The sequence below is a fragment of the Cordyceps militaris genome (assembly GCF_000225605.1).
Source record: "Cordyceps militaris CM01 unplaced genomic scaffold CCM_S00001, whole genome shotgun sequence".
Lineage (NCBI taxonomy): Eukaryota > Fungi > Ascomycota > Sordariomycetes > Hypocreales > Cordycipitaceae > Cordyceps > Cordyceps militaris.
Genome location: NW_006271969.1, coordinates 3,367,869 through 3,384,607, shown reverse-complemented (window position 1 = coordinate 3,384,607; position 16,739 = coordinate 3,367,869). Strand labels below are relative to the sequence as shown.

The 16,739-nt window shown below is 56.1% G+C and overlaps 7 protein-coding genes across 7 annotated transcripts; 4 read left to right on the top strand and 3 right to left on the bottom strand.

The window, feature by feature from the left end:
• Positions 1-453: 453 nt before the first annotated feature.
• CCM_01091 (mitochondrial NADH-ubiquinone oxidoreductase 20 kD subunit) lies at positions 454-1,345 on the bottom strand (the record flags this gene model as incomplete). Its single annotated transcript, XM_006666249.1, has 3 exons — positions 454-904; positions 1,035-1,212; positions 1,303-1,345. The coding sequence occupies 3 exons, from the start codon at positions 1,343-1,345 to the stop codon at positions 454-456; spliced, it is 672 nt and encodes a 223-aa protein (XP_006666312.1).
• A 2,753-nt stretch (positions 1,346-4,098) lies between these two features.
• Positions 4,099-5,916, top strand: CCM_01090 (endoplasmic reticulum-resident kdel protein, putative; the record flags this gene model as incomplete). The annotated part of the gene is made up of 1 exon (XM_006666248.1): positions 4,099-5,916. The coding sequence occupies one exon, from the start codon at positions 4,099-4,101 to the stop codon at positions 5,914-5,916; it is 1,818 nt and encodes a 605-aa protein (XP_006666311.1).
• Positions 5,917-6,462: 546 nt separating this feature from the next.
• CCM_01089 (GTPase activating protein (Gyp1), putative) lies at positions 6,463-8,633 on the bottom strand (the record flags this gene model as incomplete). Its single annotated transcript, XM_006666247.1, has 4 exons — positions 6,463-6,720; positions 6,790-8,140; positions 8,197-8,334; positions 8,500-8,633. The coding sequence occupies 4 exons, from the start codon at positions 8,631-8,633 to the stop codon at positions 6,463-6,465; spliced, it is 1,881 nt and encodes a 626-aa protein (XP_006666310.1).
• Positions 8,634-9,092: 459 nt separating this feature from the next.
• Positions 9,093-11,857, top strand: CCM_01088 (RNA recognition protein, RNP-1; the record flags this gene model as incomplete). Its single annotated transcript, XM_006666246.1, has 5 exons — positions 9,093-9,136; positions 9,204-9,503; positions 10,513-10,553; positions 10,613-10,776; positions 10,829-11,857. 5 exons carry the CDS (start codon positions 9,093-9,095, stop codon positions 11,855-11,857), a joined length of 1,578 nt encoding a protein of 525 aa, XP_006666309.1.
• A 329-nt stretch (positions 11,858-12,186) lies between these two features.
• Positions 12,187-14,315, bottom strand: CCM_01087 (uncharacterized protein; the record flags this gene model as incomplete). Its single annotated transcript, XM_006666245.1, has 2 exons — positions 12,187-14,129; positions 14,243-14,315. The coding sequence occupies 2 exons, from the start codon at positions 14,313-14,315 to the stop codon at positions 12,187-12,189; spliced, it is 2,016 nt and encodes a 671-aa protein (XP_006666308.1).
• A 568-nt stretch (positions 14,316-14,883) lies between these two features.
• CCM_01086 (Multiprotein bridging factor 1) lies at positions 14,884-15,548 on the top strand (the record flags this gene model as incomplete). Its single annotated transcript, XM_006666244.1, has 3 exons — positions 14,884-15,045; positions 15,081-15,173; positions 15,249-15,548. The coding sequence occupies 3 exons, from the start codon at positions 14,884-14,886 to the stop codon at positions 15,546-15,548; spliced, it is 555 nt and encodes a 184-aa protein (XP_006666307.1).
• A 441-nt stretch (positions 15,549-15,989) lies between these two features.
• On the top strand, positions 15,990-16,634 carry CCM_01085 (uncharacterized protein; the record flags this gene model as incomplete). The annotated part of the gene is made up of 1 exon (XM_006666243.1): positions 15,990-16,634. One exon carries the CDS (start codon positions 15,990-15,992, stop codon positions 16,632-16,634), a length of 645 nt encoding a protein of 214 aa, XP_006666306.1.
• Between the last annotated feature and the right edge of the window lie 105 nt (positions 16,635-16,739).

Here is a 16,739-nt window from a genome sequence, read left to right as displayed (position 1 = left end):
TTATGTGTTCCCCTCTTCGTACCTACCTTGCACCTGGTGTTCGCACAGCATGTAGAATTGTACATTACAGTATATTGAGCAGCTCATCCTGCCGGGTTCTACCAGTACAGAAGGTGAAAAGAGGTTTGGGGCAGACAAACACAGAAACCCAAAGATAACCATTCCCCGCCACGCGTACAAAGGAAACGAAAGAATCAAATGCAAAGGTGGTTTTTTTTCTCGGCTCGTGGCCGCTTCTCCCCCGTTGTTGTTGGCACAGGCAAAATTCTAAATACACAGGTTTCCCCTGCCTGGCACAAAAGCAGGCATCTTGCAACACGCGCATTCAGTATATTCCTGAGCTCTCCCATATTGCCCTTGGAATACTCCCGAGGTATTTCGTGGCATAACCATTGTTTGTTTCGATTTTTTTGAGATTTCTTTTGGAATTGATGCCAAGAACCCCACCGTGTATTACCGGCGGTACCACATGCGGGTAATCTTGGTGTTGCGCATCTTGCGCTGGAGCTGGAAGATGCCGTACATGAGAGCCTCGGAGGTGGGCGGGCACCCGGGGACGTAGATATCGACGGGCACGATGCGGTCGCAGCCGCGGACGACGGAGTAGCTGTAGTGGTAGTAGCCACCGCCGTTGGCGCAGCTACCCATGGAGACGACCCAGCGGGGGTCGGGCATCTGGTCGTAGACCTGGCGGAGGGCGGGGGCCATCTTGTTGGTGAGGGTGCCGGCGACGATCATGACATCGGACTGGCGCGGCGAGGCACGGAAGATGATGCCGAGACGGTCCTGGTCGTAGCGCGGGGTGGAGAGGTGCATCATCTCGACGGCGCAGCAGGCGAGGCCAAAGGTCATGGGCCAAAGCGAGGACTGGCGGGCCCAGTTGGCGATGACGTCGAGTGAGGTCCTGGGAGGGTATTGGTTAGTTGAGGTGCGTCGCCCGAGTTATATGAAGGTGACGGATGTTCAATTGACGGAGGAGGGGAGTGTGGTTGGGGATCGCGCGGCGGACGCAGGGAATATGGCGGGCAACGTACAGGGCGTATTGGATGACACCCTTGGTGCCCTCTTGGCTGCCGATGGGCACTTCTTTGCGGGCCTTGGCGAGGCCGCTGGCGCCGTTGTGCGGTGTCAGCGAGGTGGCGTCTCGTTTCGAGCTGGTGGAAAGCGCGGCAGCGGCACGGAAGGGAACCATGGCGGTTGTGATGGGTTTGGCTACATCAAAAAAAATCAAACATGCGTCAGCGATCCAATCCCAGAAAAAAAAGCCTCCAACATATCAATTCGACGCGCGGGACGGCATACCTCGCAGGGCCATGGCGGCCGCCGAGCGGGTAGAGGCGAGCATGGCGGGCGGCGGGCGGATCGAGCGAAAAACGACCGCGGACAGAGAGGCCTTTCGGGGGGGCGGCGAGTGGCGAGACGGCAAGACGATGACGGGTGTTGGAAAAAAAAATGGCAATTGCCCTTGGTAAATCGTCTTCCAAACAATTGAATGCCGAAAGAGACGAGGATAGAGTGGAGGGGGGGTCAAGGCCGACGCGGAGGGCAAAGATGGGCTTGAGAAGGAGAGAGAGAGACCAGCTTGGTGCCCCGGTTGTGCGGACTGAGGCCAAAAGATGCGCGCCTCTGGGAATTTGGGGAACTCGTTTGGTATTGGCGGTGCTGTGATTGGCTGCGCTGAGACGGCGAGGTTTAGCCGGGTGAGGTAAGCGGATTGATCAAGTTGGCGTTACCACCATTCTCAACAGCGACACAATAACGTCGCAAATTATAGTATTAAATCATCACTTTGAATCTGATTTGCTATTTCCATCTTTTCCATTTTTGATTTTCTTTCTCGTTGTTTATGTCTTGGTGAATTGGGTTGTTCTGGTGGTTGAAAGTAGTGCGTCACCATTTAGTTAGTACCCGATTGGAAGCAAAGCAAACTAATACGCTACACGCGTTGACGATGTTTTAAAGAAGAAAGCGACGCAGAGAGGGGGGGTACGAGTACATCGAGTACAGTGTATCGTTACAATTGGCATTCACAGTCGTAGAAAGCAGTCCGGCAGAGACGTAAGGTGGCCTACCGAGGCCGTCGCTATGTTCTATTGAGTAAGAGCGTGTTATGACCAATTTACAAATATTTTTCAGATATAACATGCTTGCGTTGGCGAATCAATCTTGTCGGATTGATTAGTGGCGTTATTTCCAACCTGTTGCTACCCATGATACGAGACCTTGTTTTTTTATGCCGCTGTGTCAGCCGAGCTGTGCAGCTCGAAAAACAAGGACACAAAAAAAGAAAACAGGCAAAAAAAAGCAATCTGAGTATACCAGGGGAAGTAATCTCTGTATTGCGGACCGTGAATATCTCATTGACTAAAGAAAGCGCCCTTGGTACTGAAGTGAAGGCTCGAAAGAGCGCGTATGTATTAGTTGCCCAAGCACAGCCACATACTCGTAGTTACTACCAACGCAATACCATGTATTATGAAACATATCGTAGACTTGCATTTTATCATCAATATCAACTAGATTGAGACGGCATGGACTGGGGCTACGATCAGATAAGCGGCAATAATAAGGAAGCGTGAGTATTAGCTGCTTTTTTACGTAGCTTAGTTAGTTTGGCGAAGAAATGCACAAATATGGGCCTATTCATCGTGTATTATGAGCTGCAATCATGGCCCTACACAGCCGGGACGACACATCATGGACTAAATTTGTTGCAACTAGCTATTCGGATAACTAATTGCCCGAATTGCTTCGCTCAGTCAAATATTCAACCACATACAAGCGCGTCGCTTGCCAACCAGCTCGGTGATGCACTAGCAAGCGTTTCTCGATTCCACGCTAGAAACGAGGCCTTCGTCTGCTGTCTTGTGCTAGCGGCGAACCTTGACCGATACGGAGTAGCAGTAACTAAGGGTCAACTCTATTAGCAGGGCTAGCAAGGTTGTGAGAAACGGGTGCTAGAGAATTGTTGGCCGTGTCAATTTAGGTTGCACGCAACTGAGACAACTGTCTCGATAGAATGCTTGCAAAAATCCCCAAGCCGTTTCTGGGCGCTGCATCATGTATGTACAAATCGCGATATGGGTACAAGATAATGAATCATTGGAAAAGGTGACGGATGCGGCGGAGGATGCATGACACTGGATGGGGATGGTGCCGGGATTAGGCCACGAGAGAATAATGAGCCGAGACATGGCCAAGGTTGGATTAATGCATGAAGTTAATGCATTTCCTCTCCGCTCAAGGAAACACCCCAAGATGATACAGCCAAGCGAGAAGGTAGTTGCACAGTATGAATTCCCTGGTAACGATGATACTGGCATGAACCTTGCACAGTATGGTTTTCTTGGCAAGAAAGGAGTTCTTTCAAGATGATACTGGTACAGATATCGAAACCATCAGCGTTGCGGCTGGTTGCAATGAGCTTTTGACTGGCTCTGTTTCAATGTGTGACTGTACTGCCAAGACCAGGACAGTGCGAGCGCTGTTATCACGACACTTGTTTACGGTGCGAATAAGGGGCTCCTTTTCCGGTTGTGACCGTATGCATGTACTCTTTATGACAACTGTTGAGAACCAAGGTTGGTTCATTCGCTCCCCGTCCTCAGTATACTGGTCCAAGTAAGCAACTGCCAGGATGTCAAGGATGTCAGAGGGATCGACTGTTTCGATCCAGAGATGACTATGTATGTATGTATAACCCCCTAGGTAGTAATTTGTACTCATCCCCCTGTCGCACTGCACAGTGGTCCCGGCTTGGTGGACGGATTAGAGTTCGCGCCCCCTCAAACCCAATCTACCCACGTTTTCTAACGTTCGTCGTCTGGCGTTTGTGCAGCCCCTAAAACTGTTCCTGGCGTATTAGCGCATAACTAGCGTTCATCCAAAGTATTACATACCGATATTACCTCGAGCAGCTTTTTTTTCCCCTTGTTGGTGGCGCTCCTCCTTCTCCTCTCATTATACACTCGTTTTTACCCCCATGGCCAAGAATTTGGCAAACGCCTTTCCTTCCAGCAGATACGCCAAAAATCAACAAGCAGTTGCGTCACAATTCACTCTAGCACAGGGTCTGGCCTGTACGCGTGTCCCGCCACGATGCCCAACATGAGCCAGTTCATGACGTCCAAGGTCTACCCTGCCCGCCTGCGCCTGGTGGCGGTTCTCCTCGCCGTCGCCTTTGTCTACGCGGGATACGTGCTCTGGCACGACGCGCCCCTGTGGGAGCGGGCGCGGTCCCATCTGCCCTCGATGGCCTTTGACCCGATGCACCCCATCCGGAAGCTCATGATTGACGCGCGCGACGAGCACGAGCGTCTCCTGGAGACGAAGCGCACATATAACCTGCAAACCACCGCCGCGCGCTACCGTGAGCGCCGCGGCCGCCACCCGCCCCCCGGCTTCGACAAATGGGTCGCCGCCGCCGTCGCCGCCGACGCCGTCCTCGTCGAGGACTACTTTGACAGGATCTACAAGGACGTCGCCCCGTTCTGGGGCCTCGACCCGGCCACCCTGGCCGCCCGCGCCGCCGCCGGCCAGTTCGTCGTCAAGGTCCGCAACGGCACCGTCGCCATGCAGGGGCTCGACGAGGACCGCGTGCCCTGGCTGCAGCACTGGGCCGCCCTCGTCACCGAGTTTGCCGAGCACATGCCCGACGTCGACATGCCCGTCAACATGATGGACGAGCCGCGCATCATTGTCCCGCACGAGACCATCTCCGCGCTCGTCAAGCAGGAGGCTGAGAACCGCCAGGTGCGCCAGCTCGCCGACGTCACCACCAGCTACACCGGCCTCGCCCACGTCGACGCGGCTGAGCCCCAGCCGTACGAGCCGCAGTGGCTCGGGCCCGACAACGCCTACTGGGACCTGGCCGTCAAAGCCTGCGGTCCCGGGACGCCGGCGCACGGTATGCCCGCGATCCGCGACTTCGCGCCGCCCGCCGCGGTCCCCGACGACTGGCGCCCGACGTACGCCTTCGAGGGCTACGTGCGCAACTGGACCGCCGCCATCGACCCGTGCGAGCAGCCGCACCTGCGGCAGCTGCACGGCTCCTTTGTCGAGCCCATCAGCATCTCCACCACGGACGAGCTCGTGCCCCTCTTTGGCGGCTGCAAGCTCGCCCTCAACAACGAGCTCGTCATCCCCGGCGCCATGTACCTCACCGACGAGCCGCGCTACTCGGGCGGCGCCTCCCACGGGCCCGACTGGGACAGCAAGCGCGACGGGCTCGTCTGGCGCGGCGTCGACTCGGGCGGCCGCGCCCGCGACAACAACTGGTACCACCTGCAGCGCCACCGCCTCGTCGAGATGCTCAACGGCACCACCGTCGCCCGCGTCGAGCGCACCGGCGAGCGCGCCCTCGCCTTTGACCTGCCGCCCGCCGCGCTGTACCCCAGCCGGCACCGCGCCGCCGGCCAGCTCGGCGCCTGGGTCGCGCGCCTCGCCGACGTCGGCTTCACGTCGCTGTGCTTCCCCGACGGCTGCGAGTTCCTGCGGCCGTTCCTGCGCGAGGCCGCGCCCGTCGACATGCAGCAGCAGTACGAGTACAAGTTCCTGCCCGACGTCGACGGCAACTCCTTCAGCGCCCGCTTCCGCAGCTTCCTGCTGTCCACCAGCCTCCCGCTCAAGGCCAGCGTCTACGCCGAGTGGCACGACGACCGCCTCGCCCCGTGGGTGCACTTTGTCCCCCTCGACAACACCCTGCAGGACCTGCACCCCGTCCTCGAGTTCTTCGCCGACGCCGACGGGCCCGGCGACGCCGCCGCCAGGCACATTGCCGAGGAGGGCAAGCGCTGGGCCGAACAGGTCCTCCGCAGGGAGGACATGCGCCTCTACGTCTGGAGGCTGCTGCTCGAGTGGGCGCGCGTGTGTGACGAGAAGCGGGATACCCTCGGTTTTGTCGGCGACATGGTATGATGACAACTACCAACGAGGTCGAACGACGAGATAGCAAGGGGACGAGTGGCGGCGACGGGCCATGAGAAAGAGGGGGGGAGCATTGGATACACCGGTGCAACGTGTCAGCAAATGCACCGTTTCATTGTCATATATATCGTGTGCTATGTATTTTTGTTTTGAGATATCCATGCGCGTCATACAGAAGCCAGATACAGCCGTTGTACAATAATCAACGTTGGAGTAAATATGAGGGGGGGTTCGTTCTTATTAGAAAGCATTTTTGAGTTGCTTGGCAATTCGTATATAGTACTAATTAATGTCGGTCCATGCCACTTGATCCTTTCGATGCACACATATGTAGTCATTGTAGATGTGCTGGCGTTGTTTTAGCTGTGCTAGTCGTTTCGACATGATTTCAGTATCATCAAAATCTCCGAAAAGTCGTAAAATCATCCTCCCATGCAAAATTTTGTGTGTATTTTCAACAAGTCATTCCCGCTTTTGTATTATATACCAAGGTATAATATCCCATATATTGCCACCCCAAGTGTCGACAGGACATAGCTACAGCTGCAGATCCGAAAGAAGCGGCCTAGTCGGCCCGCCCTTGAGATGTGCCGCTGACCCCTTGTACAGACTCTGCCAAATAAAAGCCTCGCTGAGGAGCAGCTCAATGTCCTTTTCCGTCCAGTTCTTAGTGGGCAGGCTCTGGAGGAACATCATGACCTCTTGAAAGTCCATCTTGACAAGCTTGTCGGACCACTTGACCAAAAGCGCAGCACAAACATATAGATGAAACTCGGAGAACCCCTGTTCCTCAGCCTAAAGGATATCGTTAGCCGAGCACAAAGCTGAGGGTGTGGTGGAGATGTCGCAAGAGCACCGACGTACTAGATATGTGTCCCACATGCGAATCGTGTTTTTGACACTAATCTCTCGCATCAACAGACAGTTCATCCATCTAAAACTGAATTGGATAAACTCCACGCCTTCCTTTTCGAGGTGCTTGGACAGGGTCGAGTCTATTCTGGCAGTCAGGTCGCGCAAGGCAGTCACTTGACGCTGAATGCCCGGTTGTGCAACGATATAATGGTCCTGGATACCGTCCAAAAGCTTCGCTAGGCACCAGTACGAATCCGCCTCCACGGCGTCCAGGACCGTTCGTGGTAGCTGCCCGGGGTCCATGCCAGAGTCAACATTCGGGTCGGCAATGTACAGACCAAGGAACGTCTGCCAGAACGGCGAAACCAAGTCGTTGATGCCCTGGACGTATCCGCTCGCAGGGTGCCGCACGGCCCAGACGTATAATATTCGTTCAAGAGATCGCTGTGTCGCCTCGTAGCTGTACAGTTCAATATGTGGGTTCGTTCGGGGCACGTCGATGCTGATCTGGTGCCAGATAGCCTCATCCAGGCCACGCGACTTCCCCGGTGTGCTGCTCGTCCCCACTCGTTCAAAGGCCTGTTTCACCCCATCCAGGTACTCCTTTCGCTTCCGTTCAAGCGTTGCGACTCGACGTTCGCTATTTGTTGGCAGGTAGCTAAGTAAAAGCTGCCACGTCATAGCGCGCACTTCTTCTGGCACCCCTGACCAGGCCAATGCCCTTAAGTCTGGTAGCGAGAGCGAAGTTGCCTGCAGCAGTCGTTTGAACTTGTTTATTCGCGTAATTCGAGAGTTGATGGCATCAGCCTCTTTCGGCGTGGCATTAGTGGAGACAGAGGGATAGTTTATTAGGTGTAGTGCGTTGGCAGGATCTGTCTTGATTAGCATCTTTCTTGGAAGCCGTCGAGCCAACACACCTTTGAGAATGTCTTTATATTGCGGTCTGAGAATCTTTCCCTCACTCTTACGTGGCATAGGATAAGAAGACACAGGCCGTTCGACAGCAATGTCTGCACTGTCAGACGCATGTCGGCCATAGCTTCCAAATGAATTGCTGAACGAGCTTGGCGGGACGGCGGCGTTGCTCTGTTGCTGCGCTGCCATCTTGCGACTTCTTCGCTTCATATTGGAAAGACTGGGCAATCCAAAGTCGTCGCCATCGTCATCGTCGTAGCCCATCTCATCTTCTTCAGTATTCCAGTCGTCGTTTGTGTTGGAGAGAAAGTTGATGTAACTCTTGAAGGGTGGGGACTTGCGGCCAGAATTGTGTTTCTGGGGCGGAGAGGCATCGCTGGGCCGTGACCTAGAGGTCGAACTTGAGGGAGGCGTTTTAGGTCGTGAGGAAGAGTTCGAGACATTACTGTGTTGGCCATTAGCATTGAGCGGCGTAGGGCACCAGCGAGACAAGTCACGTACAGAGCATCAAGCTTCAGCATGTCGGCATGCGAATACGCCGCCCCAATGACGGCATTGGGATCGCGCGGCGCTGGCGCCGTGACACTTCGTCTAGAAGAATTCCTCTCGAGCTGTGGTCGCCAGAATGGTGATGAGGAGCTGTCAGCAGGTCAGCCGAGCAGTTCCAAGAGGCGGGCAGCGGGGCGGTCGAACATACTCAGATCGCTCTGCAGGTTTGCCGGCTCTGCTGTTAGCAAATATACAATTGGAACGGCCTCGTCGTAGCGGACACGGGATGATCGAAAACTTCGGCGGCGAACATACCAACTTGGACCATCTCCTGCGACAGCGGGGTTGTCAGTGTCCTGAAAGAGCGAGCATCGCGGCGCGGGGAGGCGCAAAGAACAGCAACTCACAGAATTCGCCGGCTTCTTGCCGCTGCTTGAAGATGACCACATGTTTCACGAATAGGATTCCAGGTGATTCGGCCGGCGCCTCATCCTGTGAATCAGTCAACAGCTGGAGGATGCTTTCTGAGGTAGGGCGAGGCAAGACAGTGTGGTCTGTTGAGGTAGAGCGAGTGTCACAGTGGCGCGCTAGCTGTGTCCGCCTACAGGCCGGTTTTCAGGGCCGTTTCGGCGACCGCCTCAACGCACAGATGCGGCTTAGTCATGCAATACCCCACTGCGAATGCCCGCACTGCCGCTTTCCCTCTTCAAATGAGAGCCCCCCCCCAGTTTTCGCCGGTGATCAATCTTAGCTTTGACAAACAAGATAATCTACCATCAAGCTTGGGGGATTGATCATAGCTGCATCTTTCCGATAGCCTATACAGCATATTCTATCCTTTTCTAGATAATTTGCGACTAGATCAGATCGCTCCGAAGCAGAGATTGTTATCGTCCTTCCACACCAACATGGCTGAATCGGAAAACTTTGAGGAGGATCTCTTTGCAGACCTGTATGTTGATGTGCCGCCCATCGCGCCATGCTGCTCTTCTCTCTCGCAATCGCTAATTCTGCTGAAGTTATGAGGATGGCGACGCTCCCAAAGGTGCAACTGGCCCTCAACCCCCCAAACCGGCCGAACCTGTTGCTCCCAGTGCGCCAGCACCGCAGACTACTGCAGCCGAATCATCAAACAATCAAGGCGGCAATGCCATGGATGAAGGAGACGATGACGACGACGACGATGTCGACTTCAACCTCGGTGGTGGTGCTGGAGCCCCCACATCCAACAGCTATGCTCCTCCAGAACCAGAGCATGAGCTAGAATCGGCGGCTCCCGCGTTCGGTACAGTGCACAAGGCCAGCGCCAAAGATGATGGGTAAGTCTCTTGTCCCCGGTGTAATCCTTAAGCGTTCAGTTTGGTGTTTCTGTGAAGTCATTTTACATTGCCCCCCCAACCCCGAGCCAAGGTAGTAGGTCGCAGAGAGTGGTGGCCGAGGTTGCTTCGTCAACCATTTACTGTCAAGTATTGGTTAGCATGTCAGATATGGTCCAAGAGGACAGTGCAGTCGAATTGGGCTTTTGTGCACCACGATGAGCTTGGTAGAGCAAGCCTATGCATGCAGATGGTTACCCTGTCCGCTGCTGCAAATGCGCCGACAAAGCAAGAAATCAGAGTCTATCCTGCTTCGAAGCGAAGTTTATACTTCGTGGAAGATTCAAGACTTTTTCGTTTCGGCATAGACAGCATAGGACACTCGTGTCTTCCATAGCTCTCAGATACAGCATCTGATAGAGTACGAAGAGAATAGCCTGCAGGCCTCGGGGACTGTTACCAGACTATGGCGGGTAGCGCTCCAGTTCCATATGAGCCTAGAAAAACACAGACAAGCAGACAGTCAACGATAGCAGAAGACGAAAAACAGCTCAGACACAGAGAAAAAAAGAAAACGATTTTCGGCAATATCTGATCTGGGGCTTTTTCCTTCAAATTGATGGTCGTGCTACGAGCTATCTGGCTCTCATGTCTCCCTACTCGTCTACACCGTCTACTACCGCCATTCTCACCGCATATCGACGTCCAGTTGCAGTTTGCATATGAAAAGCCAGCATGCCAGGCTGCCGAAACGGCGTATGCCCTGAAATAGCACTTCAACAACACTATGATGCATCATACCTGTTCCTGTTCCAGCTTGGTATTATTTTTCAATGCTGCCTTGGACCATGCACGGCGGCCACGACACTCTTGATACCCACTTCCACGCAGCGAATTGCGCCCAGGCTCACCGAGGGTTTTGGCTACAACTTTTGCAGTGTTTCATATTGCAAATACACCACCGGCTAGCATCGTTGCTCTAGGCAGAGATTCACTAACATGCGTAATATAGCAAAATGTTCATTGGTGGCCTGAATTGGGAAACTACTGATCGTAAGTCATGCCAGGTTTCTGGGAGCGAACAGGAGCCGCCACTAACGTACGTAATACAGAGTCCTTGCGTGACTACTTTTCTCAGTTCGGCGAAGTCGTCGAATGTACTGTCATGCGTGACAGCAACACAGGGAGATCTCGAGGTTTCGGTTTCCTGACATTCAAGGATGCCAAGACCGTCAACATCGTCATGGTCAAGGAGCATTATCTCGATGGCAAAATTGTGAGCACCGTAATAACTTGCATACATCCAAAAGTATCTAATGATTTCCCAGATTGATCCCAAGCGGGCTATTCCTCGCGATGAGCAGGAGAAGACGAGCAAGATCTTTGTTGGTGGCGTCAGCCAAGACACGACGGATCAAGAATTCCGAGAGTTTTTTGCGCAGTTCGGCCGTGTTATCGACGCCACGCTCATGATGGACAAGGACACTGGGCGACCTAGAGGTTTTGGATTCGTCACGTTCGAAAGTGAAGCTGGCGTCGACGCATGCATCAATATCCCTCTCGAAATCCATGGCAAGCCCATTGAAGTGAAACGCGCGCAGCCTCGCGGTAATCTGCGTGAAGAAGAGGACGCAGCTAAGCGCAACAAGTTCAAAAAGGGAGATGATCAAGGACAAGGCATGCAGCAAATGGGCAACAGCGGCATGACCCCTCAAGTCATGGCACAGTACTTTCAGCGCATGCAACAGTACTTTACCATGATGCAGTCGCAGATGGCCATGAACCGCGGCATGAACAACATGAACCCCGCCATGTGGCAGAACATGATGCAGATGCAACAGATGCAGCAGATGATGGGCCGTGGCGGTGGTGGTCAAGGGGGCTCAAACATGATGGCCAACATGAACCCCCAAATGATGCAGCAGATGCAGCAGCAGATGATGCAACAGCAGCAGCAACAACATCAACAACAGCAGCAAGGCAGCGCTAGCCCCACCAGCCAGAGCAATGGAGGTGGCGGCGGCTCCCAAGGCGGCTTCGATGGCAACAATTTTGACCAGTTCCAGCAACAGCCCCCGCAGGGCCCTGGTGGTGCTCGTCGCGGTGGGCGTGGTGGCTTTGGCGGCCAAGGAGGATACGGCGGCATGGGCGGCGGCCACCAGGGGGGCAATGCAACATCCTGGGAGGGCATGTATGATGACCCTCAGCCAGGTGGCTATGGCCGAGGCGGTCACGATGCTCCTCCGGCCAATGCACCCACCGGACCCAAGAACCCAGGCCGCGGCGGCAGTGGCGGCAACTATCGCGGTGGCGGCCGTGGTGGCGGCAGAGGGGGTTTCCACCCGTATGCGAGGTAATGCTGCGAGGTTTCGTTTTGCTTTTTTTCTATAACTTTTGTTAATTTTCTGGAATTGGCGGTTTGCTCTATTATTAAGAACTTTCTTCTCTATGACACCCGCAGCTTCTGGAGTTCCTAAGAACTTGGACTGCTCGATCACACTTATCACGGGGGTGGCAATCTAAAAATTACATCTACTTTCTGGGCTGCGGCTGTGAAGTATAAGACTAAGCATGAAATAACACGGTATTTTCATGAGAATGTGTGATTGTACAGTGTCTAGTGATGCGTGTCTATGAAGGATTGAACATGGAACGTTTTGCTGGTATAAGAAGAGCTCAGGATTGGTTATGAGCGTTTGAAAGCGGATATTAAAAGGTAAGCGACGCCGGCGACGCACACAAATTCCACAGCGGACAGCAACTCCAAGCTGCCCAGAAAGAAGCGGTCGGCCAGGAACAGGCGGACCACGGCCGCTCGGTAGGTTCTCTTGACGCTGTCGCTGCCGTGCTCGAGCACGTACGCATCCATGGGGGAGATGCGAAACTCTCGAATGTCCACCGGTTTGCACGGCGGCGCCGCGCTCCACTCTGCCGATGTCATGGGTCGCTTGATGGCCGCGGGCATGCGCCGGAGGACCTGAATCACCTTGAACGCCGCATACTCGAGGACACCAGACGCGCGGAGAAGCGGCGGCGGCGCCTTCTTCAGAAAAATATGCGGCAGCATGTCGGGGTTATCGACGGCGACGGTACAGCTCTCGGCCAGCTCGTTGAAGAGGCCCTCCACGTCGTGCGCGTAGTGGACGAAGCGGGCGTAGAAGACGGGCGTCAGTACGCGAATCTCGACATCACAGGTAGACGACATTGCTGGGGCCGTGCTCGAGGCAAAGACGTGCTCGGCGGCGTCGGCCGGGGTGATGCCGCTGGCAACGTAGCGGACGCGGAGGGCCTCGGGCGCCTGTTCGACGCGGTGGCGCAGGTAGGCGCGGAAGACGGCTTCGAGGCGACGCTCGGTGGACGTGGCGTGGCGGCCGAGGCTCTGCGCGCGCGGCTCCGGACGGAACCAGACGTGCAGGCGGCGGCGGAAGAAGAGCGCGGCCGCCTCCTTGACGATGCGGGGAAACGTGGCGAAGCCGATCCAGAAGTAGCGGCACACGAAGCGGAGCTTGCGCAGGGCCGTCATAGCGGCCACGTCAATGGCGTCGTGCTGGTTTACGAGACGGGCGACGAGTTTTGGGTGCCCCTTGGAGGACTGCAGGGTGATGGTGACGTCGAGGCCGCGAAAGGCGGCCATGCCGGGGCCGAGAGGGTCCTTGGCGAGGAGGCTGTAGGAGCCTTTGCGCGAGTTGAACGGCGACACGTGAAAGTCCTTTTCGAAGGATGCTGCGATTTTAGACGGCGTGGTGTCGGTGGAGGTGGGATCAGTCGACTGGATGTGCTTGGCTTCTTGGTCAAAGTCGCGAAAGACGAGGTACGGCCGGCGCTCGTCAAAGGTGTTGTTAACCTCGAGGATCATGGCGGACAGGACCTTGGCGGGTGAGTAGAGGTACCAAAACGAGACCGGGTTGAAGCTGTATCCGAGGAAGACGGGCGCCGTGACGAGGAAGGCGTGCGGGTAGTCACCGGGGTCGACCGACTGGCTGGCGAGGAAGCGATCGAGCTTGGCGCGCAGACCGCCGCCGTCGGGCCCGCGAGCGAGGTGGCGCGCGGCATCGACCTCGTACAGCGGCGACGCGAGCCACGCCCACCAGCTGCCGCGGGCGGAGGGTGGCGCATCGACGGCGAGGATGCCGTTGACGTTGCGGGCGCGCAGCCCGACGCGCACGCCGACGGTGAGGTAGGAGTAGGCGAAGCTGTGCTTCTCGGGGAAGAAGCGGGTGTGCGTGGTGCGGCTGGGGAGAAAGACGCTGCTGCCGGCCGAGCGTGTCGGCGCGTCGAGGAAGACGTGGGCGGTGGTGAGGATGGCGAGTCGAAGAGCGACGAGGCTGCACGCGGCGATCACGGCGGCGCCGAGGAGCGACGGTACGTGGCGGGCGAGTGTCGAGGGCGATGTGAGCGCCGCGACGGCGGCGGCGATGAGGAGGACATGGCTGCGGCGGCCGAGCAGCGCGTAGTAAAGAGAAAAGGCCGCAGAGACGAGAATCGCTTGGGGCCAGTGGCGGCGGAACCGGTCCGCGAGGTCGGCAATGTGCACCACGGCCAGAGACAGCGGCGAGTCGTCGATGCTGTCCATGGGCTGGAGAGGAGAGCCTGGCTGGTGGCTGTGGCAGAGATGGCTCTCAGGCGTGTCTACCAGAGGGTTGCATCAAGGCATTGAGGATCGGGCCATCATGGTAGTTATGGGTTGACTTGTTGCTGAATGGGTGGGCAAGTTTGACGGGGCGGCCGTTGTTATCAAACACCAAAGTGTGTCAGCGACAGTGAGCGTTGGTGGTTGCGTTTGGTGGGCCGTGAGACGCTGGGTGATGCCGTCATAGCGTGGTGGCTCACACAACAGTCGGGACGTTATGTTTCTACTACAACCCCGCCTTATCTTGCTGTTTTCATTTATGAATAAAGGTTGGCGAAGCCGTCGATTACATCAGAGCGAGCTTATTTGGTCAAGTGTATTTACTTGAATAGTAGCATATTTTCCGCGAAAGGTACTTGAGGTTTCGTCACCTCGGATGGCTCCGTCGTAGTGGTGGAATGTGCTAGATTTCAAAAGCCGGCACGCTATGCTCCGTAATGGAAACAGCCTTGCGCCGACGAGCCACCCAGTGGCGGTGCACTCTTCGCTCGTCTTACCTTCTTACCGCCCGCCCGCCGGTTGACTCAAAGCTCCAAGAGGCCACTTGCGTTTTTTCCCCACCGATCCCGTCAACCCTTTCGGATTATATATTCCAACAGGGCCTGGCAAACTCGTCTCCATCTTGCCCTGAACATATACTCCTCCTCTCTTCTATCCAGCAATCCACGTTTTTGGCACCGCCGACGCACTACTCCCAACCACGAAAGAACATCGTCCGTCCAAACACCGTCAACCCCGCCAAAACCACACATCATGTCCGACGACTGGGAATCGCAAACCAAGATTGGTAGCCGCGTTCGTGGCCCCGGTGCTGGCGCTCGCGAGACCGTCGTCCGCGGCAAGGCCGCCCTCAACGCCGCTGCGCGATCCGGCGCTGCCATCAGCACTGAAAAGAAGTACTCGTCCGCCAACTCAGTACGTGCCTCCTCCCACCATGGCGAGAAAGAGAGAGGGAAAACCCCGCCACCCACCTGCGCGTGACACCATTTGCCGCAACGGTGGCCAAATGCCCGTGCCTTTGCTCGTCTGCCACAGACGATGTGGTGTCTCTCCGAAAATCTCTCTGCCCTCCATCTATCTTTTTTCTTCCCATGACTAACTCGCATCCCCGTTCGCAGACCGGCACCGGCGAAGGCCAGCGCCTCACCAAGGTCGACCGCTCCGACGACATTGTCAAGCCCAACACCATCGGCAAGACGGTCGGCGACGTCATCTCCCAGGCCCGCCAGAAGATGGAGCCCAAGATGACCCAAAAGGACCTCGCCACCAAGTGCAACACCACCCAGACCGTTGTCGCCGACTTTGAGCGCGGCACCGCCGCCCCCGACCAAAAGGTCCTCGCCAACATGGAGCGCATCCTCAACGTCAAGCTGCGCGGCAGCGACATTGGCACTCCCAAGTTTGCCAAGAAGAAATAAACGGGGAGTGGGGGCAAATGTATAAATGGGGGAGTTTTTTTTTTCTTGTTTCTTTTCTCATGGGAATCACGGGCAGTCGAAGCGAGTTATGTAAGAAACAGAGACTTAGGAAGACGTACCGTGATAGATCCTAGATATGTGTCTACGCCATCACAGTTGCTTGGAGTCCAAAATCATCAGATAGAGAGGAACGTATAGATATTTTACTGGCATATTTAGCAAAACGGAAAATATTGACGGGCTCGTTTGCATCCCCTCGACTGTGCTTCGCGGGTGTTGTCACGGGTGCCTGCTTCTCAGATGTCACTCACCTTGAGGGACTGGACTCGGCCGCGCAGCATTCAACAATTTTCTTCCCGCTGTTCATATGATTCCCGATTCCAAACCTCCCTGCTCCTCTCCAACGCTCCCAGCTAACAACTCACCAAAACCTCGTTCAAAATGCATCACACCGCCGACATCCCCGCTGTCCACGCCGCAAGCTCCGCCACCAGCTCCCCCAGAAGCATCATCGACCGCGAGCGTGAGCACAAGGCCATTCCCGGAAGTTTCTCCTACAACCTCGGACGTCGCCGCGGACCGCCGCCGCCGCTCCTGGACCAGTCTGCCGTCCTGAGCCCGAGCCGTAGCGTCCGGTCCATTGTCGCTTGGATTGAGTCCTCCTCCTCCGTCGTCGTTGCTCCAACGCGGCCCGCCGCCAGCGACGAGAGCGGCGCCGCCATGCGCTTCAAGGCTTTGTCACCTTGCCAGCGCCGCGGGGGCAGCAGCAGCAGCAGCAGCCTTGTGTTGTCGCCGTCGCCGACGTCGGCTTCGTTGCGGCCGCGTTTCCACGCCGACGACGACTGCGCGACGTTTCTCGACTACCAGCAGTATTTCGCCACCGAGAGCTTGGCGCGCTGTCTCGACGAGCACTCGTCTGTCGAGACGGTCGTGTCTGGTGCAGACACGACCGAGGGGCGCGTGCACATGATGCGTGAAGGAGCGGCGCGCGGCGGACTACGACGAGTGGCGGGCAAGGACGAGCGTTTTGCGAGCGACGGTGCCGCGGCTGACAAGAGGTCCCCTGCTGATGTGGCCGCGCTGTAGAACAGCATCAGGCAGCAGCTTTGGATCCCAGATGAGGAGCTGGAAGGCAGCGTGTCAGATACGAGCTCTGTGCCCGCCGATGGAGGCTCTTGGATTTAATGTACA